Raw genomic sequence first — 24,182 nt, 5'->3', positions numbered from 1 at the left:
TGGGGACCGAGCTGCCCGGGATGTGCGTGGGGTGGGGGGGTGTCTGAGTCGGTCCCGGGAGGGAGGCGGCTGTCGAGGCCGGGCTGGGCGCGGACCTTGGCCGTGCCTGTGGAAAGAAGAGGGTGGAGGCCCCGCCCCGCCGCGCCCCTCCCGCCTCCCTGGCCCCCGCGCGCAGCCCGCCCACTCCGGCAGCCGCGAGGGGCGGCCGGCAGAGCGACGCGGAGCCCCGCCGGCGCGGACCCCGACGACGCCCCTGCCCGGAGCCCGCGCGCCCCGGGCCGCCCTCGAGGGCCGGGAGCGGCGCCAGGCGGCCGCCCCTGCAGGTAACCGGGGGGAGGCGGCACGGCTGCCGGGCTTGGGGGCTCCGAGAGCAGGACCCGGCCTGGGCTTCCCCTAGAACTGTCCGGGACAGCTGGGACGGCTGGGCCTACGCCTCGGACTCCGAGGTGAGGACGGGATGGGGGACTGGGCCGGGGGTCGGCGCTGGTATGCGGGCGCCCATCCCGTTTCCTGCTTCCCGGGGCCGAATCCCAGCTAAAGCCCCCTCCTCCCTTCTTTCCCAGAAGCGGGGGCTCCAGCTTCAGACAGTCCTGGGTGGCATCTCTGACCATGTGTCTCGGAGCAGTCACTTCACCTCCGGGAGTCTCCCTTCCCACCTGTAAAATGGGGATGACAAAGCTTCCATCGCAGGATGGTGGAGCAGGGAGGACGGAGCAGTGGCCTTAGAGCCCCCTGTAGCCCCAGGGAGGGGAAACCCCTCAGCTCTCCTCTCCCCATCTCTCTGCCGATTCTAGTTTACTGGCAACCTCCCGGTTTCCCGTTTTTTCTGCTTCTGCCCCCAAGTTCCTCCTATTCTAGGTGTCCTGGCAGCACCCCCCAAACTGGAGACTGGGGTTCTGAGGAATGTCCCTGCCAGAGGCTCAGCACCTTGCCGCAGCTCAGGCCTGAGACCTGCGGGGTTGAGGGGACCGACTCACAGCCGGACTGTTTCCCGGCTCAGAGGGGCAGGGGTCTGAGGGCCCCAGAGCAGCCTCCCCAGGTGTCTGTCCTGGGGCTGGAGACATAGTGGCCCCATTAGTCCCCGGGCGGAGAGACACTGTTCATCCAGAGGAGCCCGTGAGTTGCGAGTCGGGGAAGGGCAGACCCTCTGAGTTTGCTTGTTGTGTGTATGCATGTGTGAGCCTGTCAATGTGTGCATTTGTGAGGCGTGAGGGGGACAGTGAGTGTCTGCCAGTATGTTATTAATGTGTGCGTCAGTCAGTGTGTGCTTGTGTGAGGTTCTCAGTGTGTGTGAGAACATGCTAGGCTTTTGACGCAGAAATACCACTGACCTCCCTCAGGGGACCCTGGCAACCCAGAAGTCCTTCCTCCTGTCTACCTTCAGCGTCTCTTACTAAGGCCTGTGCCCTTGTCTGGTGGCAGGGTCCATCCCCTCCTTGGAGTGCCCTTAGCGAAGGCAACCTCCTAGGGAGCTGCCTTGGGTGTTTGTTTGGAAGATCTGGGGGCTGTGGAGCTGGGATGGCTGGAGGGTCAGGCAGTCTGGGGTTCCTCTCTGGGGACTGACCCTCACTGGCCTGAGTAGATGGGGGGCCCTCAGGGAACCCATTCTAGAGCCCAGAAGAGGAGGTGTGGGGGGCAGCAACCTTGCAGTGGGAGTTGGTGGTCTCAGTCAGGGCATAGATGTCCCCACTGGCCTCTCGCTGGGCTGGTGAACACCGATAGACCCTTGGACACCCAATCACCCCAAAACGATAATGAGGGCACACCACAGACAGACGGAGTCACGCACAGCTGCATAGCTACACTCCCTCCCATTGACAGTCATACACAATCATACACCAGAACATGCTCTGTTGAAACACATACCACCACAGATGCTGAAACAACAGACAGAGCACGCGCATGCGGGCGCGCGCACACACACACACCACACACACACACACACACACACACACAAACTCCTACAGACACATGGCAGGCCCTACGTGGCCCAGCCAGACGTACTCAGACAGGACAACACACGCACACTCACACTCACCAGGGTCTCTCTCTCCAGTTTCACTCTGTCCACCACAGTGAAAATGAATTTCCGCTCTTTGGCTCAGAGGAAGGGGAAAGAAAAAGGGAGGTGAAGATATCAAACAGGGCTGTCAGCCTGAGCACCCCACCTCCCCCCCTGCTCCGGGTCTGAGCCAGAGCAAAGGTTGGTTGCCCTACTAGTCCCCCAGCCCACTCCAGGCCCCCCAGTGGCACGCATGGGGCTGCCCTTGTAGGAAAGTGGGGCCTCAGATGAGCCAGTCCCATCTGTGGCCTGAGGCACTTACAGAGCCGGGGTGGAAGAACCAGAGGCACAGTGGCCTCTCATATGGGGTGCAGCTGTGTCTCAGGGTGCCCATCGAGCTACATGGAGGGGAGGAACCTTACAAGCCGAAGTGTGTGTGGGAGGGGCCATCAGGGGAAGTGGCAAAGAGGTGACTCTGGCTGCGGTTTTCAGGGAGAACGAGAACTTTGACAGGTGCAGGGCGTGGAAAAGGTAAATGAGGGCATTCCAGTCAGAAGACACAGCGTGTGCGAAGGTGTGGAGGTGGGAAGCTGCAGAGTTCTCTCAGGGGAAGGTGACTACACAGTGGGAGACTGAGGGGGAGGGACTGACAACTACTTCGAGGTCAGATTTCCTAGGGCCTTGTCAGAGAAAGGGTGTGAGCTGCAGAGTGGTGCAAACTGGGAATCGCTCTGGTTGCTCTGGGGGGAAAGGATGAAGAGGGATCTTACAGGCAAGGAGACCACTTAGGAGGCTGGGCAGAGTTTGAGGAGGAAGGTGATGGGGGCTGAGGTGGGTGGTTGCCATGGGGATGGGAGGCAGGTATAGATGGAGAGGAGTAAGGAGAGAGATTGGACAGGCCTCAGTGATGCTTGGCTGTGGGGATAGGAGAGGGTGGGCCAGGAGCCTTGTACTGGGTGGCTGTGGTCTGACCTCAGAGGAGTCAGGTCAAGGGGAGATGTGGGTTTGGACACCAGGGTCTGGTATGCTTAGGTGCAGGGGGCTGAGTGTCGAGTGTGGCCATGGGTCTGGGGGCTAGTTTAGTGTCTGGGAGACCTGGGTATGTATGTTTAGAAGCCAAAGAGGGTGTGTGAGGCCATATGTGTGCACACGTGTGCCCAGACATCAGTTAGGGAAGTCACGGTCCCAGAAAGGGAATTCCAGGCCTGCTCTGTTCTATGGTGGCGGGGTGTAGACAGCAGATCCTGACCTCGGGAGTCAGACAGACTGGGATTACTTTCCGCGTGACTCTGGGTAAGGGACTTCCCATCTCTGTGCCTCAGTTTCCTCATCTATAAAATGGGAATGCTAATACTTGTCTCCAGGGTCCTTTTGCCTGCAGAGAGGTGAGGAGTGGTCTGAGGTCACACATGATCAGGGTGCAGTGCCAAGAACTTTCACCCAGACTTCTGATCAGAGTCTGTTACACCTCTCTGGTTGGATCCTGAGAAGGGAATGGGGAGGACCTGGCCCTGCTTCCGTTCAGATTCTTGGAAAGTTCTGAATTGAGAAGTGACTGTCCCCATGCAGGCTGAGATTTCTGGCTCTTGGAGGGCAGAAGTGGGTGGCAGAGGGTTACTGCCTCCTGGAGAGAGCCATGCCAGCACTGCTGGCTCATCTCCTGGATGGGATTATGGAGACTCAGAGAGGAAGTTGCCTCAGGTCACATAGCAGTCAGTGGCAGAACTGAGCCCTGAGGACAGGACCCTGGGCTCAGGCTTCCCTTCCTCTCAGAGGCCGCCCTCCCCTAGCAGGGACTATCAGGAACCTGGGATGGAGCGAACCTTGTCATCTGAGGTTCTCTAATTTCAATTATTTCTGTCCCCCCTGGGGGAGGATAACAATAAGAGTTTATTGGGCACCTACTGTGTATCAGGGCCTGTGTTTGCGTATCTCATTTAGTCCTTGTAACACTACTGCAAGGCAAGGGTCGGTAGCCCATTTAACAGAGGGAGAAGTGGAGGCTCAGAGAGGCCCATAAACTGGCCAAGCGTCCCCTTGCTGAGTGCCAAGGTGGGATTCACTCCCAGGTCTGTGAGGATGTACAACTCATGTTCTTCCCACCGACCTCCTGGGCCACTGCCCTCTACAGGGCTTGGTTTGGAGGGGAAAGGAATGGAAACTTAATTGTTGAGCATCTGTCCACAGTGTGCCAGGAATTTTCATACACAAGGGACTTTTTTGAGGGACAGGGAACATGGGGAGTAGCAGTCATGAGACGGTCAGGCCCGGAGGGTGGCCAGGACAGTGAGGGCTGGCATGGTGTTTTCTAGTATCTCAGAATGAGCTGTGGTCCTGGTGGGTCCGTGAGGGTGGGCAACCTCTGGGAGCGAAGGGTCCTGGCCACAGGTCCCAATTCTGCCACTGGCTGTGAGCCTTCCCTGGATATCCATAGTCCCATCCATGAGATGGGCCAGTAATGCCTCCCTGGCTCTCGTTGGAGCCTGTGGGGAGGAGCAATGTAGATTGTGTGTGTGGGTCATTTCTCCCTCCTGAAAGACCCCAGGAGGTTGACTGTTTGGTCCCCACCCCCATCCAGCATCCACTGCACTCACTAACCAGAAGCTCTCTTGTGTCTAGCCTCCTTCCCTCCCACTGTGGCGGCTCCTGGCCGCCACACAGCTCTGTGTGGGCCCTCCAGGCCATGCTCCCTCTGACAGGCAACCACGGCTCAGCTCGTGGCAAACATTCTTTTCATAGTTCCTGGAGCACAGCAAATCCGGCTGCTTAGCCAGGAATGCAGAGCCCCCTCCTGCAGCGGCGGCAGGGGCTTGGGCAGGGGAGCCCCTGGAGGTCAGGCAGGACAGGGGTGAGTGGAGGACCCCTCCCAACCCGATACACACACACACACACACACACACACACACCCTCCCAACCCGATACACACACACACACACACACACACACACACACACACACACACACACACACACACACACTGTGCCTTAGCTCCAGAGAGCTGCAAGGCTGTCCTCATTATCTGGGAACTCACTCAGCTTCAGTCCAAACTGACATCGTCCACCACTGGCTGGCTGGTGAACCTGGGCAAATGACTTCTCTCTGAGCCTCTGTTTCTTCATCTGTAAAATAGGGTTTATAATTTAACCTCACAGGGCTTTTGGGAGGCGTCATGGTGATGATGATAATAATGATAATAGGAAACATATATTGAATGTTCTTTATGCCAAGCACTGCTTGAAGTCGGCTACATGAAATTAACGTGTTTAATCCTCTCCAGTGCTCTGCGAAGTAGGAATTGCTCCCATGTTATTGACCAAGAAGCTGAGGCACAGACCACTGAGGTCACTGCTAGTAAGAGGCAGGGCTGGGAGAAGACTGTGAGCAGCTGGCCTCCAGAGTGGTTCTTAACCCATCATGATTTTTTAGGCAAGACTCTTAGCCGAGGGCCAGCTCATGGTAGGGGCTCAGAAAAGGGAGACTTCTCCCATGAGCCCCGCTCTGGGAGGAGCCAACTGTTCACCTCGTGGCCATCAGCATGTCAGGTTGGAAAGTTGGGATGGGGAAGCAGGCCTGGGATCCTGGCCAGTCTCCTTGGGCGCCTGCGCTCGCCGGAGTTGGTGGGGGACGGGGGTATAGACTGTGCCCCACACATCTGGCCTGGGATTTAGCTGGAGGCAGGCTCTGTGCAAGGAGGAGATGTCGCCAGGGGAGGGGCTCAGGAGGAGATTAGGGAAGGCAGCTGAGGGCGGAGGTTAAGAACAGAGTCCCATTGAAGTCGGCTCAGGCACTGCCCTGGCACACTCACCCACCCCACTTTCTATTTTGTAGGACCGCGGGAGCCTTGGTCAACTGGAGTGGGCTCCTGAGGCCTGTGATAGGAGCTGCTCACTCTGTCGCCAGCTGTGCTGGCATCTGGGTTGAGGCAGCACAGGCAGGGGTGGAGGAGAAGTGGGGAGAAGTACTGTGGCTGTGGTCTCCAGGAAGCCCAAGTATACAGGGGTTTGGCCATTTAGGGTCTGGGCAAGCCCCAAGGTTCAGATCCCAGCCCCGGTGCTTCCTGTCACCTTGGAGAATGGATGTCACCTCTCTGAGCCTCAATGCTCCTCCTCAGAAAAATGGGACAGCAATTCCCGCCTTATGGAGTTATGGGAGAGCACGATAAAAAAATAATGCCTGGAGCATGTCTAGTGCTATGTCTGGTGCAGAAAATGTACTTGGGATTTTTAGAGACCATTATTTTTTTTAATTAAAAAAAAATTATTTTAAGAGCTCTTTGACAAACATGCTTTTTATTTACTTTTATTTTTAATTTATTTTTTTGGCTGCGGTTGGGTCTTCATTGCTGTGCACGGGCTTTCTCTAGTTGTGGCGAGCGGGGACTACTCTTCGTTGCGGTGCACAGGCTTCTCATTGCGGTGGCTTCTCCCGCTGCAGAGCACAGGCTCCAGGCGCACGGGCCTCAGCAGCTGTGGCACGCGGGCTCCAGAGCGCAGGCTCAGCAGCTGCAGCGCACAGGCGAGACCATTATCATTAAGGGCTAACATGGGTGGAGGGGATGGGCAGCCAGCTTTAAGCTGTGCTTGAGGTCTTTTTTTTTTTTTAATTTATTTTTATTTTTATTTTTGGCTGCGTTGGGTCTTCATTGCTGAGCGCGGGCTTTCTCTAGTTGCATAGAGCAGGCTTTCTCTAGTTGCAGTGAGCAGGGGCTACTTTTGTTGCGGTGCACGGGTTTCTCATTGCGGTGGCTTCTCTTGTTGCGGAGCATGGACTCTAGGCGCATGGGCTTCAGCTGTGCCACACGGGCTCAGTAGTTGTGGCTCACGGGCCCTAGAGTGCACGGGCTTAGTTGTTCTGCGGCATGTGGCATCTTCCCGGACCAAGGATCAAACCCATGTCCCCTGCACTGGCAGGCCGATTCTTAACCACTGCACCACCAGGGAAGTCCCTGTGCTGGGGGTCTTTGATTCTGATACTTAAGGCATTTCTCAGGCTGACCCCAGCCAGCCCTTCTCATCTCAAACCATCTGTGTTTGCAGAGGTTAAGAGCCCAAGCTTTGGCACCAACAGCCTAGGCTCTACCCCTCATAAGCTGTGTGACCTTTGGCCAATGACTTAACCTCTCTGTCCCTTGGTTTCCCACTCTGTAAAAATGAAAGACAAAGAACCTACTTCACTGGGTTGGTGTGAGGATTAAATGAGATAATTCATGAGAAGAGCCCAGAACCATGCCTGGCACATAGTAGGTATACAATAAATGTTAGCTATGATTAGTTAGTTCGTTTATTTATTCTAATTATGTTCAGGGCATTCACACCTCCATACCCTCACACATGGTATTCCCTTAGCCTGGACTGATCACCTCTCCCCACTACCACCCAGTTAAATCCATGTTCATCTTTCAAAAGCCCAGATCCAACATAAGTCACTTCCCCTCCCTGAGCCTCATGGTGAGGGTGTGGGATGGGGCCAGAGAAGCTGGAGTCAAGTTGGCCAGTGAGGACCTCCCTCCCAAGCTCCATCAGCCAGTCTGGGCCCTCAGAGAGAGTAGCCTCATGACCCACCTCTGGGGTCATGGTGTCAGAGGGGCGTGGATAGAGGCAGGGCTCAGCTGAGCTGGAGAGAAGGCTTAGGAGCCGCTGGCTTCGGCATCTGGCTGCTTGTGCAGCGAGAGGGCTGGGATGTCAGAGTTTCCATGGGAGCGGGCAGAGGCGAGCAAGCAGCTGGGGGAGAGAGTGACGCAGCCGGCAGGCCTCCCTGCCAGGTGGGCTGGCTAGGCGTCCCCTCCCCATCCACCCAGGATTCATATCTGGGCTTGGACTACGACCCCAGCTCTGCTGTGTGACCTGGACTAGGGCTTATGATAGCCAGGCATCATGGTTGAGCCAGAAATGGGGACCTGGCCATCGAGGGCTGTGACCACATCATCTCTCCCTGCTCAACAACCTTCCATGGCTCCCCATTGCCTTCCAGAGATATACAAGCATAGCATTTAAGGGTCCTCACTAAATTGCCCGAGCCTTCTCAGCTCCTGCTTGTCCTCTCAACCCCACAGCACTTCTGGACCTTCCCTGTATCTGCCAAGCAGCTTCCTACTGCCTGAAATTCCTTTTCTTACTTTGTCTGCCTGTCAGACTCCTACTCACCCTTCAGGATCCAGCCTTAATGTCCTTTCCTCCATGAAGTCTTCCAGGGAAACTCAAGGGAGGGCAATATTTCCTGCTCTGTACTCCCACGGCCCAGAGACCTTAGTCAATTGTGTGATGGCCACTTGTCTGATGCCTCCAGCTAATTCAGGGCAGGGCATGGGGCTGAGCCATTTCTTTGTCCCAAGGCCTAGCCTCAGGTCCCCTACCTAGTGCGAGCTTCCCCAGGCAGGAACCCTAGTCTATAGTAGGGGCCACCCCAGCTTAGGGCCTGACAGAGTGTAGGGACTTCTCCGGCATGGACCCTGGCCCACAGAAGGGGCTTCCTCAGCCTGGGCTCTAGGAGAGGAGGAACTCCATCAATCCAGGACCAGGTCCCACATGGGCATTGCTAAGTGCATGGAATGAATGAAGGGAGTCGATGGGGGGCCCTGGCTCCCTGAGAGGAGACTGAGGTTGGGGGCCAATGTTCCAGCAGGGGCTCCTGGTAAAAAACCCATGGCAGGCGCTGGGGTGGCTGTGAGTTAGGGCAGGAGGCTTCGCCAGCTCCTGGCATCTTCCTCACTGTCTCCCTCTTTCATTCTCAGGCCTTGTCTCTGCTGGCACCTTCAGAGGCCCCTCCGACCTGAAAGGTAAGCTAGATTTGGGGGCAGGGCTCTCTGATATCCCCAGCTGGATGAGACCTGTGCTTGCTGCTATCTACCCTTGCTCCCTCCAGCTGCAGCAGATGCCCCTCCCAGGCTCGGGGTGGCCTAGCGGGCAGGTGACCTCAGCTCCCTCCGGCCCAACTTGGAAGCAGCTTTTTCTCATTTGTGAACTATTTCGCCCCTGCTCCTTGGCGTGGCCGTGTTTGCTTGGCCTGCCCGGGTGCAGTGGCCTGGCCGTGCTCCCGCCGGGCCCCCTCCCTGCCCAGCTCAGCCCCTCCTGCCGATGTTGAAGCTGCCGCCACCGCGCGGGGAAGCCGCGAAGGCCCAGGAATCTTGGCAGGCGGCGGGAGGCAGCGGGCAGCGGGCGGCGGGTGGCGCTCCGGAAAAGGCTGCAAATGCGAAACAGAAGGCGGGGGGGGGGGGGGGGGGGGGCGGGGGGGGGACTGGCAGCTGAGAAGGCCCCGCCTGGCTCGGCCTGGGGCCTGGGGGTGCCTGGGCCTGGTGGCCCACCCATGTCCGGTCTCGGTCAGAAGCTCAAGGCCTCTTCTGGGAAATGAGAAATGGCACCAGCTGAAGCCTGAGCCCCCGGCGAGGAAGGGCCGGTCCCCTGGCCACCTGCCTGAGGATACAGTGTTGCCCTGGGTCCTGTCCACTGCTGGGCCTCTTCTGGTTCATCTCCCCCTGCCTGGCTGTCCCTACCTCCCTGGATGCTTTGTTGCCCCGCAAGAAGCTCCTCCCCAGCGTGGTAGTGGGGTGGCTAGCCCCAGAGACGGGCAGAGGCTGGGGGTCTGGGAGGTAAACCTAGTTACCTGCAGGGAGGGAGGTTCAGCGCAAGCCCCCTCCAGCCCAGAGCTGAGAAGGACCCTGGAAGAGCCACAAAGGAAAAGGGACCCTATGAGAAGCCATCTTGCAGGCTTGGCTGGAGGTGGGAGGTGGGGTTGTCAGAGGCCAGGAGCTGGAGCACACAGGCTGCAGACTGTACTGAGTGCCAGTGTGCTGAGCCCCAGCTGGGGATGGGGTGGGGTTGGGGGAAGACATGCCCTGGAGGAGGAGCTGTTCTGCCTGAGAGAGGCACGGAAGGCTGCTTAGAGGAGGAGGCATTTGAGCTGGGTCTTAAATGAGGAATAACATGTTTGCCTGGAGGAGGAAGATAGAAAGAGCAATTCGGGCAAGGGCAGGCAGGTGGGCACAGGGAAACATCGAAAGGTTTGGGTTGTCTGGATTCAGGATGCTGGGGCTCAGGGCACAGTGGGCTCCTCTCACTCCCTAAACATGGGTGATTTCCCTAAGGGTGAGTCCATGGCCCTCATCCAGGCTGCAACAACCCTGCCAATGAAGCCCTATTTTTATCTCCAGCCAATCTCTCTCCCTCCCAAGTTTCAGAACCACAGGTTCTCTGCCTCTTAGCTACTGCCCACCCCAGAAGCCCCTCAGTCTTCCTTGACTAGATTTTTGCTCTGCTCTCAGTTTGGAATATTCCACCATCACTTGCCCCTATGAGTATGTTGAACTGTCCTCTATCCTTCAAACTTCCTTCCAATGCTGCTTTGCAAATTGAGGTCCCCTGTGGTCTGGGAGCCTCACCTGCAGGGGTGAGGGATGTTAGGACTCTTGAAGCCTGGTTGGGTAGACAAGGTGTGAAGAGGGCAGCACTCCTGTCCTGCCATCAACGTGGATGATAAGGTGTCCTCCAGGCAGCCTTGTCCCAGCCTGCCCACCTCCCTCCACCCCGCCAGCTCCCAGATTCCAGGCAGCCCTTTGGCTTTGGAGCGGTCCTCACGCCTGCACATTTAAATTTGAGGGGTTCAGAGTCCCAGTGGCCTGTAGGACAGTGAGCTCAGCTCATGGGCACTGGGCCCTGCAAGTCTCCACCCAGACCTTGCGGGGCTGCTCGTGGATCGTCCACGGTGGTCAGCCCCAGACCTGACGTTAACATTAAGGCCATAAGTGCTGGCCTTCTAGAGGCTCCCATCAAGTGACCAACAGCTAGAGATTTCAGAACCTGGAACTCTGACAGGATCTAGGTACAAGGCACAAGAGAGGACAGAGAAAGACAGCAGAGAAAGACAGGGTCACAGAGGTGGGTGGACAAATGGGGTGGTGACACAGAGACAGGAGGAGAGAGACACAACAGGAGATGCCTCAGATACCCAGGCAGGTGAGGATCTGGATTCAGCGACACAGAGACACAGAGGAAGGGACACAGGTGGGCATGTCACATACCCAGAAGTAGAGGAGACAGAGTCCATAAGACTGGATTGGGGGTTTGAGGGTAAAGGAACAGGGCTGTCATGTACAGTTGTGCAGGTTGGTTACTGTTCAAGGGCACTCGGGAAAGGCAATGAGTAGGCCTGAGTTGGCTGGAAAAAGGGGTAGCCTTTTCTACTTGTGCTAAGGCATGGTATAGGCTGGAGAGATTCCATGTAAGGAATGAAGGGTCAGAAGTGTCAGAAGTGATGTCAAGATTTCTGGCCTGGGCACCAGGGAGTGGGGGAGAAGCAAGTAATAGGGGAGAAGGTAATGACAGCAGTTTGGGTGGAGGTGTATGAGGGACAGCCAGGCGAAAATGCTCAGCTCATAGTCAAACCCAAGAGTCTGGGGCTCAGGAGAGAGGTAGCTGGAAACAGATGTGGGAGTCCTTGGTGATGGGATTAAAACTGTGGGAGCTGGGAAGAGCTGGAAACTGCAGGAGAAACATCCAGAGAGAAGAGGCCTGAGCCAGCTCCTTGGGGCAAGCCTGGGTCTGCAGAGTGGGCAGAGGGAAGGAGCAGAGAAGAATCTGAGGAAGAACCTTTCCAGGAAGGAGGAAAGCAGGGTCACAAGGCGGGAGTCAGTGCTGGCGAGAAGGAAACACGAGGTGAGAGGGTGAGGGGTAGAGACAGTTCTTTTGAGAAGCTTGGCTGAGAAGGGCTGGAGAGAGATGAGGGTGGCCAGGGGCGGGGGTGAGGCCTGTGTAGATGTGGACTGGAGAGGCTGGAGACTGGGGGAGGCATCCACAGAGAGTGAGAGGTCCCCGAGGAAGAGGAAGAGGTAGAGGTGTGGAGGGGCCCGGGGCCTTGAGTGGGAGACAGGACCCCCTTCATCTGAGACTCAGGAGAGGGGGACGGGAAAGGGCTCTCTGATCTCTGCAAGCTGGGAGAGAGGTGTGGGGGCTGGGAGGCTCAGGAACCCTGGAGAAGTCTGGAGCCACCCTGCTCAGCAGTGGGGGTGGGCATCATGCCCAGTGAGGGAGGAGGGCAGTTCCTCTGCTCCTCTCCAAGATCCATAACTCCATCCTTGTCCTGAGCAGGCTGTGTGACCCCTGGCCGGTGTCATCTCAGGAGTGGTTAGGGAAAAGGCCTAGCAGGCCAGAAAATTGACTTTAGGGAACTTCACAAGGTGCTGGCCTTTGGCAGCAAGTCACCTGAGGTTTTCAAGGGTTGGAGGAGATGTTGCTTTGCAGCAGGAGGAACTGAGGTTAGACTGAAGGGAGGACTTTCTGGCCACCGGGGTAACAGGACAAGGCAGCATGGAGGGGCTGATGGCTTAGACCATCTCAGTTAACCCTTTCACAGATGAGGACACTGAGGTTCAGAGAGGTTAAGTCACTTGCCCAAGATCACCCAGCTGGTAAGTAGCTTTGCTGGAATGGGAGTTCAGGGGCTGCCGGGACCTAGAGGGCCTTAGGGCCCCCCAGGGCTGGATCCCTGATAGGGAGAGCCTGAGCAAGAAATGCTGCTCACCTGTTGAAATGGCAGTGACCGGGTTGGAGAGAGAAAGAGAGACAGAGAGAAATGAGTCAGGGCCAGAGACCCAGGGAGAGAACAGAGCGAGGCTGGGCGAGTGGGGAGGCAGGAGGCACCAGGGGAGCAAGTGGGGCAGCCGATCCCGCAGAAATGTCTCCACAACAGGAAGCGTCTCATAACATACCTGTGGTTTGGCCAGGCCCCGGGCTGCCTGAGCTCCCCGAGGCTTCCTCAGCTGCAGCCGCCCTTCTGGGGTGGGGGGCTTGGAGCAGCAGGAGCCTGCGCAGAGCCGCGTTCCATCCACCCACGGGGGGTGGGGTGGGGGTGCTGCCAGGGCCACGCTAGCCACACCCCTGCACGGTCTGTTGGGAGCCTGCGCCCCACCCTCCGGCTCCCCTTATTATCTGGACCTCTGATAGCTCACGTGTGAAATGGGATGGGGCGTGGGCAGGCCCTTAAATTCCATAGGATCACCTGGGTCCCCTCTGCTGGTCGCCCCCTGGGACAGGACCCTTTGAGAGGGGACTGGTGGGGAGGGGTCACTGTTGCTGATGCCCCTTCCCCTCCCAAAGCCCTGTGCAGCGAGAGAGGGGTCTGTATTCATGCGCTTCTTCTTCCTGCTGGGGTCCATTCCCCTCCCCTCTCAATTGGTCTGAAAGACCCTGGAGCGCTACCCGCTCCCAGCCAACCTCCTCGGCCGCCCCTGGAGGAGGCCCAGGCTGCCACAAAACGCTGACTTGGACAAAATGCTGTTTTACGGGGATTTGTTGAAAAGGGGGGAAATCCCCGCTAAGGACTTGCAGCTGTCCAAACACCGCGTCTACCCTGCTGCCGCCACCGCTCCATCCCTTGAATTAGCGTCTCCTTTTGCATCCCATCTCCTGCCCCTGCCAGCCCAGCCCCTTCCCAGCTGCCCTGGCTCCTGCCTTCCTTCCTAAGAGGTCACCAGAGAGGGTGATGGACTGCCCAAGGTCACACAGCAGAGCCAGGCTTGAGCCTCAGGGCCCTCCCCCAACCCCTGACACCCCTGCTTGGCCGCCATTCCCCACGGGGAGACCAGGAGCAAGCAAATGGATCAGCTGTTCCTCCCTGTGTGCCTCTATTCCCCGTGCAGGCAGTTCTTAGCTGAAGATCCTTGATTGAGACCACGTGAATGTCCCACCTGTTCCCGTTCTAGCCAACAGATAAGCCCATCTGGCCTAGGGAGGGGGCTCCCAGGGCCGTGTGACATGGATCTGTGCAAAGTCCTGGATGCTTCCGGGAGTGAGTTATTGGTGTGATCATTAAATCTGACAGCAAATTGAGCTCATCAAACATTTATGGAGCACCTCTGTGTGCCAGCCAAGTCCTGTGCTGGGCATGGAGTCGGGGGAATGTGGCGGGGAGAGAGCAGAAGAGCCAAAGAGGGAAACAAGAGCTGTGAGGGAGACCTGCAGGTGTCAGAGGAGCCCGGGGGAGGCAACCAATAGGCTTCCAGGATGTCCAAGAATGAGTAAGAGTTAGGAGGTGGAGAAGCAGTAGGGTGAAATGAACGTACAGAAGCCAGAGAGCCTGGGGAGCCTCAGTTGGGGGGGGCGGGGGGGGGGAGAGGAGTCAGGGGCTCAGGGGCGCCCAGGCTCCCTCGGCTCTGATGGCGGCCGGCGCTGGGGGGCAGTCCCTCCCACCTGGGCTGCCACGTCGCACCATTCCAGGGCCATCGATTCTCAGCCCCTTCTCTGGCCAAGGCCCCACCTGGAGTGGCATGGCCACCTCCCCTCTAAGAGCTAGAGTAAGTTTTCCCTCCTCAAACCCACAGGCAGCTTGGAGCTGGAAGAGAGACTCTCTTTCTCAGTTTGCTTCTCCCTCTGTCTAGCTTGTGCTCTCTGGCGCACTCTCCCCCACGCCCTCCCCCATGGCAGTCTGTCCCAGCGGTTAAGAGCTCAGGTTCTTAACAGACCTCCGCTCAGATCCCGGCTGCCAGCTGTAGCCAGTGGGCGCATCACTGTACTTGTCCGAGCCTCAGACTCCTCATCTATAGCAAGAGGAAGAACAATAGTTCCTTTTTCCCAGGGACCTTGTGGGAATTAAATCAAATGCAGAATGTGCAGCACTTAGGCGGTGCCCAACCAGAGGTGTGAGCTGTCATCCTCACTCAGACACTCCTCCCTCCAGAGGAAACACCTGCTCTGGGGTCCTGCAGCAGATCTGCCCCACCTCCACGATGCTGGCGGTGCTGGCATGGGGCAAGTTCAGGGAGCCACAGGGTGTAGGGTGGGGATGCTTCCTGGAGATCCACCTTGCCAAGGAGGAAAGAAAAGTGGGCAGCTGGCGGGGGCCCTGCCCCTGCCCGGGCTCCTGAGTGGACCGGGGGCTCTTCCTCTGGCGTCCGGCCTGCCTGTGCTCCTCCACAGTTCTCCCCACCCCAGACACCCTCCCAGCTGAGCCTGAGGCTGCCTGCTCCCTCCATCACCCCCCATGCCCAGTGAGGCCTCAGCTCAGCATGGGAAGGGGACCAGGGCTCCCCAGAGCCAGGGCTCTCTTGAGTCCTCCTATGGTGGCGCCATGACCTTGGCCTCTGGCCCACCCAGGCCAGAACTGCTCACTCCCCTCCCCCTGCTTCCTGCTGCAAGCTCTGCCCCTCCACCTGCTCCCCCAACCCTCTGCCCCCCTACCAGGCAGAACATTCTGGCTCTGTGCTGTGTGAGCACCACCTCCACCCTAATAGCCCCCCAGCTCAGGTGGCAAGTGCGGGAGGGCCCTTATCCCGCTCCGGAGAGGCCGCATGGTGTGGTGGTTAGGGATTGGGGCTCAAGAGTCAGACTGCCTGGGTTTAGGCTCTGACTGCACCTCAGTTTCCTCATCTGTAAAACAGGGCCGACAAGCCTCACAGGGCTGCACGTGGATGGAACATCAAACAAACGTTAGGGCAGTGCATGGCCAGAGCCTCCATCAGCAGTAGTTGAGTGCCAGGCCTACACGGTGTGGCCTCATGAGGCCCAGCACCAATCATGGTGCAGATAGAGCAGGTGGCCTGTGTTGAGGGAAGGTGTTCTGGGCAAGATTCTTAGTCTAAGCTTCTGTTTCTACTTCTATAAAATAGGGGATTATAATTGTATGAGCTGGTGGGGGGATCATTAAGAGGATTAGTGATGTGAAGCTGGTGAAGCCCTGCCTGGCACGTGGGGAGCCCTTAGGTGGCAGATGTTACCATTATGCTGGGGCTGAGAGAGACTGAACAACCTGCCCAGGGTTACAGAGAGGTTGATGGCAGAGCTGGGTTGGCAGTTTCACCGACCTTCTCTGGAACCCCACGTTCATTCCTGCAAAGCCCTGAGTGATACTGAGTTTGGAGGAACACCACACAGCAGCTCCAGACTCAGCCCCATGTGCATCCCTGGGTGTGTACAACCCACCTGCACTCCCTCCTGCAGCCAGGCGCAGGTGTGGAGAGGCCCCTGCGTGGGGTGAGGGGAGCCCGGAGCAGGGATGCCAGGGCAAGTGGGACTTTCCTGGGGTGTGTGAAATGCCAGGCTAGTCCACTGTGCAGATATTGATGGGTGCTTGCCCTGAGGCACTGTGATATCTCTAATTATCACAGCCACCTTGAGAAGCAGGTTGTTAGCCTAGCTTTAAAAAAAAATTTTTTTTTAATTTGTTTTATTTTATATTTTTGGCGGCGACCAGAGACCGAACCCGTGCCCCCAGCAGTGGAAGCACGGAGTCCTAACCACTGGACCGCCAGGAAATTCCCTAGCTTAGCTTTTTTTAAAAAGAACTTTATTGAGATACAATTCACATAGCATACAACTGGTTCATTAAAGTGTACGAATCAGTGTTTTTTTTAAGGTATTCACAGAATTGTGCAACCATCACAACAAGCAATTTAGAACATTTTCATCACCCCTAATAGAAACCCTGTGCCCATTAGCAATCACTCCCCATTTCCACTCCCCCCAGCCCTAGGCAACCACTCATCTATCTACCTTCTGTCTCTATAGATCTACCTATTCTGAACATACGAATAGAATCAGATAATATGATTTTGTGACTGGCTTCTTCACTTGGTATAATGTTTTCAAGATTCATCTGTATTGTAGCATTTATCACTATTTCCCTTCTTTTTATTGCTGAATGATAGTCCATTGTATGGATATACCACACTATCCATTCATCAGTGGATGCACATCTGTGTTGTTTCTACTTTGTGGCTGTTATGAATAATGTCACCATGAACATTCGTGTACACGTTTTTGTGTGGACATGTTATTCCATTTTACAGATGAGGAAACTGAGGTTCACAGAGTGGAAACCTCTTGCCCAGGCTCCCCCAGCTGGTGAGCGGAGGACTCAGGCTGGCCATCCAAATCTGGAGCCTGTGCTTCTTCCCAACCCAGGCCTTGTTCTCAGAGCTGAGCTAAATGCTGTGACAGGGCTAGATCAGGACACAGGAGTGAGGGGTTAACTCTATAGAGGAAGGGGTGACAGCTTCCCTGGGCCTTAAAGGACGAGTTGGAGAGAGGAAGAACACTGCAGGCAGAGAAGTAGCAGGTACAAAGGCCCAGAAGTGTGAGGCTGCCTGGTGTCTGGGGCAAAGGTATGGGGGAGGGGAGAGGCAGAGAAAGGGGTGGCAGGTGATAGGGTTGGAGACGCAGGCACCCACTAGGTGATTAGATTTAAAAGGCCTTGAGGGCTTCCCTGGTGGCGCAGTGGTTGAGAATCTGCCTGCCAATGCAGGGGACGCGGGTTCGAGCCCTGGTCTGGGAAGATCCCACATGCCGCGGAGCAACTGGGCCCGTGAGCCACAATTACTGAGCCTGCGCGTCTGGAGCCTGTGCTCCGCAACAAGAGAGGCCGCGATAGTGAGAGGCCCGTGCACCGCGATGAAGAGTGGCCCCCGCTTGCCACAACTAGAGAAAGCCCTCGCACAGAAACGAAGACCCAACACAGCCATACATACATACATACATACATACATACATAAAAAGAATGTAAGCAGACAAGAATAGCATTAAAAAATAAAAAAAAAATTTAAAAAAAAGGCCTTGAACGCCATGCTGGGCACCAAGGACTTTTTTTTTTTTTTTTTTAAATTTTTGGCTGCATTGGGTCTTCGTTGCTGCGCACAGGCTTTTCTCTAGTTGCGGCGAGTGGGGGCTACTCTTTGTTGCTGTGCGCGGGCTTCTCATTGTGGTGGCTTCTCTTGCTGCGGAGCACAGGCTCTAGGTGCGCAGGCTTCACTAGTTGTGGCACATGGGCTCTAGAGCACAGGCTCAGTAGCTGTGGCGCACAGGCTTAGCTGCTCCACTGCATGTGGGATCTTCCCGGACCAGAGCTCGAACCTGTGTCTCCTGCACTGGCAGGCAGATTCTTAACCACTGTGCCACCAGGGAAGCCCCTTTTTTAAAAAAATCAATTGATTTTTGGCCACATGGCTTGCGGGATTTTAGTTCCCCGACCAGAGACTGAACCTGGGCCCTTGGCAGTGAGAGCATGGAGTCCTAACCACTGGACCGCCAGGGAATGCCCACAAAGGACTTGATCCTGGAGGCAGTGTGGAGCCCCAGAAGGGCATCGACATAATGTGAGGTCAGAGAGACCTTAGTCAAATCCCAGTTCTGGGACTTCCCTGGTGTCACAGTGGTTAAGATTCCACGCTCCTAGGGCTTCCCTGGTGGCGCAGTGGCTGAGAATCCACCTGCCAATGCAGGGGACACGGGTTCGAGCCCTGGTCCGGGAGATCCCACATGCCACGGAGCAACTAAGCCCCTACGCCACAACTACTGAGCCTGCACTCTAGAGCCCACGAGCCACAACTACTGAAGCCCCCGTGCCTAGAGCCCATGCTCCGCAACAAGAGAAGCCACCGCAATGAGAAGCCCGCGCACCACAACAAAGAGTAGCCCCCGCTCACCGCAACTAGAGAAAAGCCTGCACGCAGCAACGAAGACCCAACGCAGCCAAAAATAAATAAAAAAATAAATAAATTTATATGTTAAAAAAAAAAGAATCCACGCTCCCAATGCAGGGGGCCTGGGTTCAATCCCCGGTCAGGGAACTAGATCCTACATGCATGCCGCAACTAAGAGTTCTCATGCCACAACTAAGGAGCCTGCCTGCTGCAACTAAGACCCAGTGCAACCAAATAAATAAATAAATAAATATTAAAAAAAAAAATCTCAGTCTGCTTCCTAGAGACCTTTGCATTAGTTTGTTTGTTTTTTTTTTTTTGCATTAGTTTTGTCATCTGGAAAATGGGGATGACAATAACAATACCTCGTTAAAGTGTTAGGAGGATTAAGTGAGCTTCCATCTCTAGAGAGCTTAGCCCCTGGCTGGCAGAGAGCCAGCCCAGCACATGGTACTGGGTATAATCATCAAACAGTTTCTGGCAGAGGTGTGCCAAGGTTAGAGATGCTCTGAAAGGGCATCTGGCTGCCAAGTGAATGGTTAGGGGGTGGCTGTTGTCCAGGGAGGGGTCCTCGGTAGACTTGGGGGGAGCGGTGATGGAGAGCTATGGACAGGATTAGGAGAGGTTTAGTAACTTCTGCAAGACTCTGAGACTTTGAGCATTGCTTGTGAATAATATCTATATTCTGATCTTTTTGTGAGTCCCCGGGCCTGGTGCCAAAGTACCCATGGGCTGGCTTGATGGCCCCTCTCGTTCCTCCCTGCAGCAAGCCTAAGGACGCCATGCGGGGGGCTCTGACGTCGCTGCCTTCGCTGCCGCCACCTCTGCTGCTGCTGCTGCTGGTGCTGGGGTGCGGGCTGAGGGCGGCCGCCAGCGGTGGAGCCGCCGGGGCAGCGGGCTACCCGCCGGTGCAGTACGTGCAGCCCATGCACAAAGGACCCGTGGGGCCGCCCTTCCGCGAGGGCAAGGGCCAATACCTGGGTGAGCACCTCCCCGCCCCGCCCCGCCTCGGACAGTGCTGACCCCCAACTCCCTGCCTCCCGACCTCCACCAGCTCTTCCCAGGCGCCCCCGCCTCCGGCCACAGCCCCTCAATCCCCACCAAAGGCTTTCCCATCTCCACTTTCTTCCTGATGCTGGTCCGGGGCGGGTGCAGAAGTGGGGTGCAGCTGGCTGGCGGAGATGGGCATTAGGTAGGGGGAGGGGCGGGAAGGTTTGTGGGGAAGTGGGGGGGGGTTGTCGGCTCCGATTGGCTCTAAGGAGGGATGCTGGTGCCACCTGGTGGCCATTCCATCCCGGTCATGCAGGGATGAGAAGCTCTTGGGGAAGGCCCAGCCTGGGTGGGTTGGGTGCTAAGAGCCCTGGGGTGGATACCCTGTAGTTCCCAAGGTGGCCACTGAACCACCTAAATTCCATCCTCCATGACAGCAGGGAGGGAGAGACCGGGAGTGGTCTTCATGAACAGATACAGAACCTTGTCTTCTCAAGTTGCACCACATGCTGGTATGGGGAGTGGGAAGATGGGTCCCCTGTCCCCACTGTCCAGGCCCCTGACGGCCCCTTCTCTCTCTTTCTCTCTCAGAAATGCCTCTACCGCTGTTGCCAATGGACCTGAAAGGAGAGCCTGGTCCCCCTGGAAAACCTGGGCCACGGGGTCCCCCTGGCCCTCCTGGCTTCCCAGGAAAACCAGGCACTGGAAAACCAGGGCTACATGGGCAGCCTGGACCCGCTGGCCCCCCTGGCTTCTCCCGGATGGGCAAGGCTGGTCCCCCAGGGCTTCCAGGCAAGGTTGGCCCACCAGGGCAGCCAGGGCTTCGGGGGGAGCCAGGGATACGAGGGGACCAGGGCCTCCGGGGGCCCCCAGGGCCCCCTGGCCTACCTGGGCCCTCAGGCATTGCTGTCCCTGGAAAACCAGGCCCCCAGGGGGTGCCAGGGCCCCCAGGATTTGGGGGGGAGCCAGGGCCCCAGGGAGAGCCTGGGCCCCCAGGTGATCGAGGCCTCAAGGGCGAAAATGGAGTGGGCCAACCAGGGCTTCCTGGAGCCCCAGGCCAGGGGGGTGCCCCCGGACCCCCTGGTCTCCCTGGTCCAGCTGGCTTGGGCAAACCAGGTTTGGATGGGCTTCCTGGGGCCCCTGGAGATAAGGGTGAGTCTGGGTCTCCTGGGCTGCCAGGACCCAGGGGGGAGCCAGGAGCTTTGGGCCCAAAAGGGCCCCCTGGGCTGGATGGTATGGGGGTACCAGGGTCAGCAGGGGTGCCAGGGCCACAGGGCCCACCAGGGGCCAAAGGGGAGCCAGGCACCCGGGGCCCTCCTGGCCTGATAGGCCCCACTGGCTATGGGATGCCAGGGATGCCAGGTCCCAAGGGGGACAGGGGCCCAGCTGGGGTCCCGGGGCTCTTGGGGGACAGGGGCGAGCCAGGTGAGGATGGGGAGCCGGGGGAAGAGGGACCACAGGGCCTTGGGGGTCCCCCTGGACTTCCGGGGTCTGCAGGGCTACCTGGCCGACGTGGGCCCCCAGGGCCTAAGGGGGAGACGGGGCTTGGAGGACCCCCAGGAGTGCCTGGCATTCGGGGTGACCAGGGGCCTAGTGGCCTGGCTGGGAAACCTGGGCTCCCAGGAGAGAGGGGGCTTCCAGGGGCTCATGGACCTCCTGGACCGACTGGGCCCAAAGGCGAGCCAGGTTTCACGGGCCGCCCTGGAGGACCAGGGGTGGCAGGAGCCCTGGGGCAGAAGGGTGACTTGGGGCTCCCTGGGCAGCCTGGCCTGAGGGGCCCTTCTGGAATCCCCGGACTCCAGGGTCCAGCTGGCCCTATCGGGCCGCAGGGTCTGCCAGGCCTGAAGGGTGAACCAGGCCTGCCGGGGCCCCCTGGAGAGGGGAAAGTGGGGGAACCTGGCATGGCTGGGCCTACAGGGCCTCCTGGGGTCCCAGGTTCCCCAGGACTCACGGGCCCTCCTGGGCCTCCCGGACCTCCTGGGCCCCCTGGTGCCCCTGGGGCCTTTGATGAGACTGGCATCACCGGCCTGCACCTGCCCAACGGCGGCGTGCAGGGAGCTGTGCTGGGCAAGGGGACCAAGCCCCGGTTTGGGCTGGGCGAGCTGTCGGCCCACGCCACGCCCGCCTTCACTGCTGTGCTCACCTCGCCCTTCCCCGCCTCAGGCATGCCTGTGAAGTTTGACCGGACCCTCTACAATGGCCACAGTGGCTACAACCCGGCCACCGGCATCTTCACCTGCCCTGTGGGCGGGGTCTACTACTTTGCTTACCACGTGCACGTCAAGGGCACCAACGTGTGGGTGGCCCTGTACAAGAACAATGTACCAGCCACCTACACCTATGACGAGTACAAGAAGGGCTACCTGGACCAGGCGTCTGGGGGCGCCGTGCTCCAGCTGCGGCCCAACGACCAGGTCTGGGTGCAGATGCCCTCGGACCAGGCCAATGGCCTCTACTCCACCGAGTACATCCACTCCTCCTTTTCAGGATTCTTGCTGTGCCCCACATAACCCATGCTGCCCCGGCCTCCTCCTCTTTAGCGGTAGAGAGACCTTCTCACTTACAAAGAACCTCCATTTAAAGAAAAAACCAAAGGCCGAACAGAGGCGGGAACAGAGGCGGCTGCGGCCTCGGCCCGAGGAGACTGAGTGGGTTTCTCCCTCCGCGCAGGCTGAGGTTGTTTCTGGAAGAAGGTGGCCTGCGTTCCTCTCCCCCGAGTGTCTGTGCAGCGTCGGGGTTGTGCCCCCCCTCCTGCCTTGCCTGGCCTGCAGGCAGGGCCCCGGGACACTCTGCCCAGCTGGTGGAGACCCCTGGCCCCCTGTGAGTGCTGGGCTCTGCTGGGCGGCGAAGGGTGCTGCTGCTCTGTGAGTCAGAGCTGAGAGGGGACTGAATGGCCCCACCCATTCCCCCGGGGAGACATCTTCCCAGCCCTGCCCTTCCTGCCTGCCCGCAGACGGCCCCTGCTCCAGGAATGGGGCAGGGCCTCCCTCAGTTCTTGGCTGGGGCTCTTCCGGCTGCCCCGGGCAGGACCTCCAGCATAAGACGGTGGGGCCCCTGAAGAGTTTTTGTTTCTCTCCAGGGGAAGGGAGAGGAGGGGGACCGTCGAGGTGGCCAGTGTGGACACCCTGTCAGGACTGCCACCCTAGCGGTGGGGCGGTGGCATCAGGCCTGTCCCTGGCAGGTACAGGCGTGTGGCCCCTCCTGCAGGCTCCCAGGAAGTGCCAACCCCCCTTCAGTGCTCAGGCTGCAGCCATGGGGAACGGTGGTGTGTGAGGGGTAGGGGCATGGGTCTGGGGCAGGATGGCAGCTCTTCATGTTTGTCTCCATCCCCCAGGCTGCCCCCACCAGCTCTGGCTCTGTTCATCATGAGGCCAGCCACCCATGCCCCTAGGGACCACCACAGGCGGGCACGAGGCAGGATGGGCAATCAGCGAACATGAGTATTCCTCCCTTTCTCTCCTTTCACCTGCTGGGGGAGGGCTGATTTTCTCACACAAAATTGTAAGGGATCATTGCCACCCCCGAGCCCAGTATCCCCAAGGCAGAGAGCTTCTTGTTTGCCCTCAGAACAAGGTGCACACGAGCTTGGGGATGAAGGCCACCGCCTGCTTTTTCTTAATAAGAGCCATATGATGGGTATGTGTTGACCACAGGGGTTAATCTGCTGGGGCTTCCTCTCCTTCCACCCTCTGGTTCCAATTTCCTGTCCTAGGCAGGATTAGGGCCCAGGAGGCTGAGGTTCTGAGAAAAAGGGTGCCAACAGGCCCCTTTGGAATGAGTTGGATGTTTCTGCCATTTTCCCCAATCAGAGCTCCGCCCTGCAGGAAACAGGCAGGACCCCCTCCCATGCCCTCAGCCCCTAGTTCAAGCCGAGTGGATAGAGCCGAGGACCCAGCGTGAACCTGTTCCAGTTCTGGCCCGTGCCAGCCTTCCTTCCCATGTTGAGGAAGGAGGCTGGCCACTGATTTTTTTTTTTTTAACATCTTTATTGGCGTATAATTGCTTTACAATGGTGTGTTAGTTTCTGCTTTATAACAAAGTGAATCAGCTATACATATACATACATCCCCATATCTCCTCCCTCTTGCCTCTCTCTCCCACCCTCCCTATCCCACCCCTCTAGGTGATCACAAAGCACGGAGCTGATCTCCCTGTGCCATGCGGCTGCTTCCCACTAGCTATCTATTTTACATTTGGTAGTGTATATATGTCCATGCCACTCTCTCACTTCGTCCCAGCTTACCCTTCCCCCCACCCCATGTCCTCAAGTCCATTCTCTAGTAGGCCTGCGTCTTTATTCCCGTCCTGCCCCTGGGTTCTTCATGTCACTGACTTCCGACTTGTTACTCTGTGGCTCCTCAGGCCCGTCGCCTGGCCACAACTTCTCCAAACAAAGCAGACCGTTTGCTTGCTTTAACTTTCAAAAGGAGAGACAAAAACCCATATCTGCCCAAGTGGCACTTCAAGAGCAGGTTTTGGCTACGGTTCCTGGTGGGTTTCTTATTCATCGGCACCCACGGGTACTAAGTCTCAAATCGTACCTCGTGGGGCCATCTGCTCAGCCTCCTTCCTGGGTCAAAGCCACTGCTATCTGGCCTGTTAGGGAGGCTTCTGTTGGGCGGAAATGCATCAGCTCCTAGTGGGAGCCCAGGGCCCTGAGGAGGGTACAGGGAGCCAAAAAACAAAAAAAAAAAAAACAAAAAAACCCAAAACTGTTTCACAGAACTGAGTTTCTGCTAAATGTCATTCCTGAAGCCTTTGGGGAGAGGTGGGGGGGTGTTTCCGAAA

At 57.6% G+C, this 24,182-nt stretch overlaps 1 protein-coding gene across 2 annotated transcripts; it reads left to right on the top strand.

Moving 5' to 3' along the window:
• Nucleotides 1-236: 236 nt before the first annotated feature.
• On the top strand, nucleotides 237-23,442 carry COL8A2 (collagen type VIII alpha 2 chain). 2 transcript variants are annotated; one of them, XM_036841314.1, is made up of 4 exons: nucleotides 237-323; nucleotides 8,733-8,777; nucleotides 19,171-19,385; nucleotides 19,986-23,442. In XM_036841314.1, exons 3-4 carry the CDS (start codon nucleotides 19,187-19,189, stop codon nucleotides 21,902-21,904), a joined length of 2,118 nt encoding a protein of 705 aa, XP_036697209.1. In that variant the 5' UTR covers nucleotides 237-323; nucleotides 8,733-8,777; nucleotides 19,171-19,186; the 3' UTR covers nucleotides 21,905-23,442. The 2 variants fall into 2 exon arrangements, with proteins under 2 accessions (XP_036697209.1, XP_036697214.1); XM_036841319.1 differs by having other exon boundaries at nucleotides 321-446.
• The last annotated feature ends 740 nt before the right edge of the window (nucleotides 23,443-24,182 follow it).

This window comes from Balaenoptera musculus, chromosome 1, assembly GCF_009873245.2.
Source record: "Balaenoptera musculus isolate JJ_BM4_2016_0621 chromosome 1, mBalMus1.pri.v3, whole genome shotgun sequence".
In the NCBI taxonomy this organism is placed as follows: domain Eukaryota; kingdom Metazoa; phylum Chordata; class Mammalia; order Artiodactyla; family Balaenopteridae; genus Balaenoptera; species Balaenoptera musculus.
This window is presented reverse-complemented; position numbering and strand designations above follow the sequence as displayed.

Excerpts from the sequence above, each read along its gene's own strand:
- COL8A2 (XM_036841314.1), top strand. The coding sequence starts at position 19,187 with ATGCGGGGGGCTCTGACGTCGCTGCCTTCGCTGCCGCCACCTCTGCTG. Across the intron at positions 19,386-19,985 it reads GGGCAAGGGCCAATACCTGG|AAATGCCTCTACCGCTGTTG; the intron begins GTGAGCACCTCC and ends TTTCTCTCTCAG.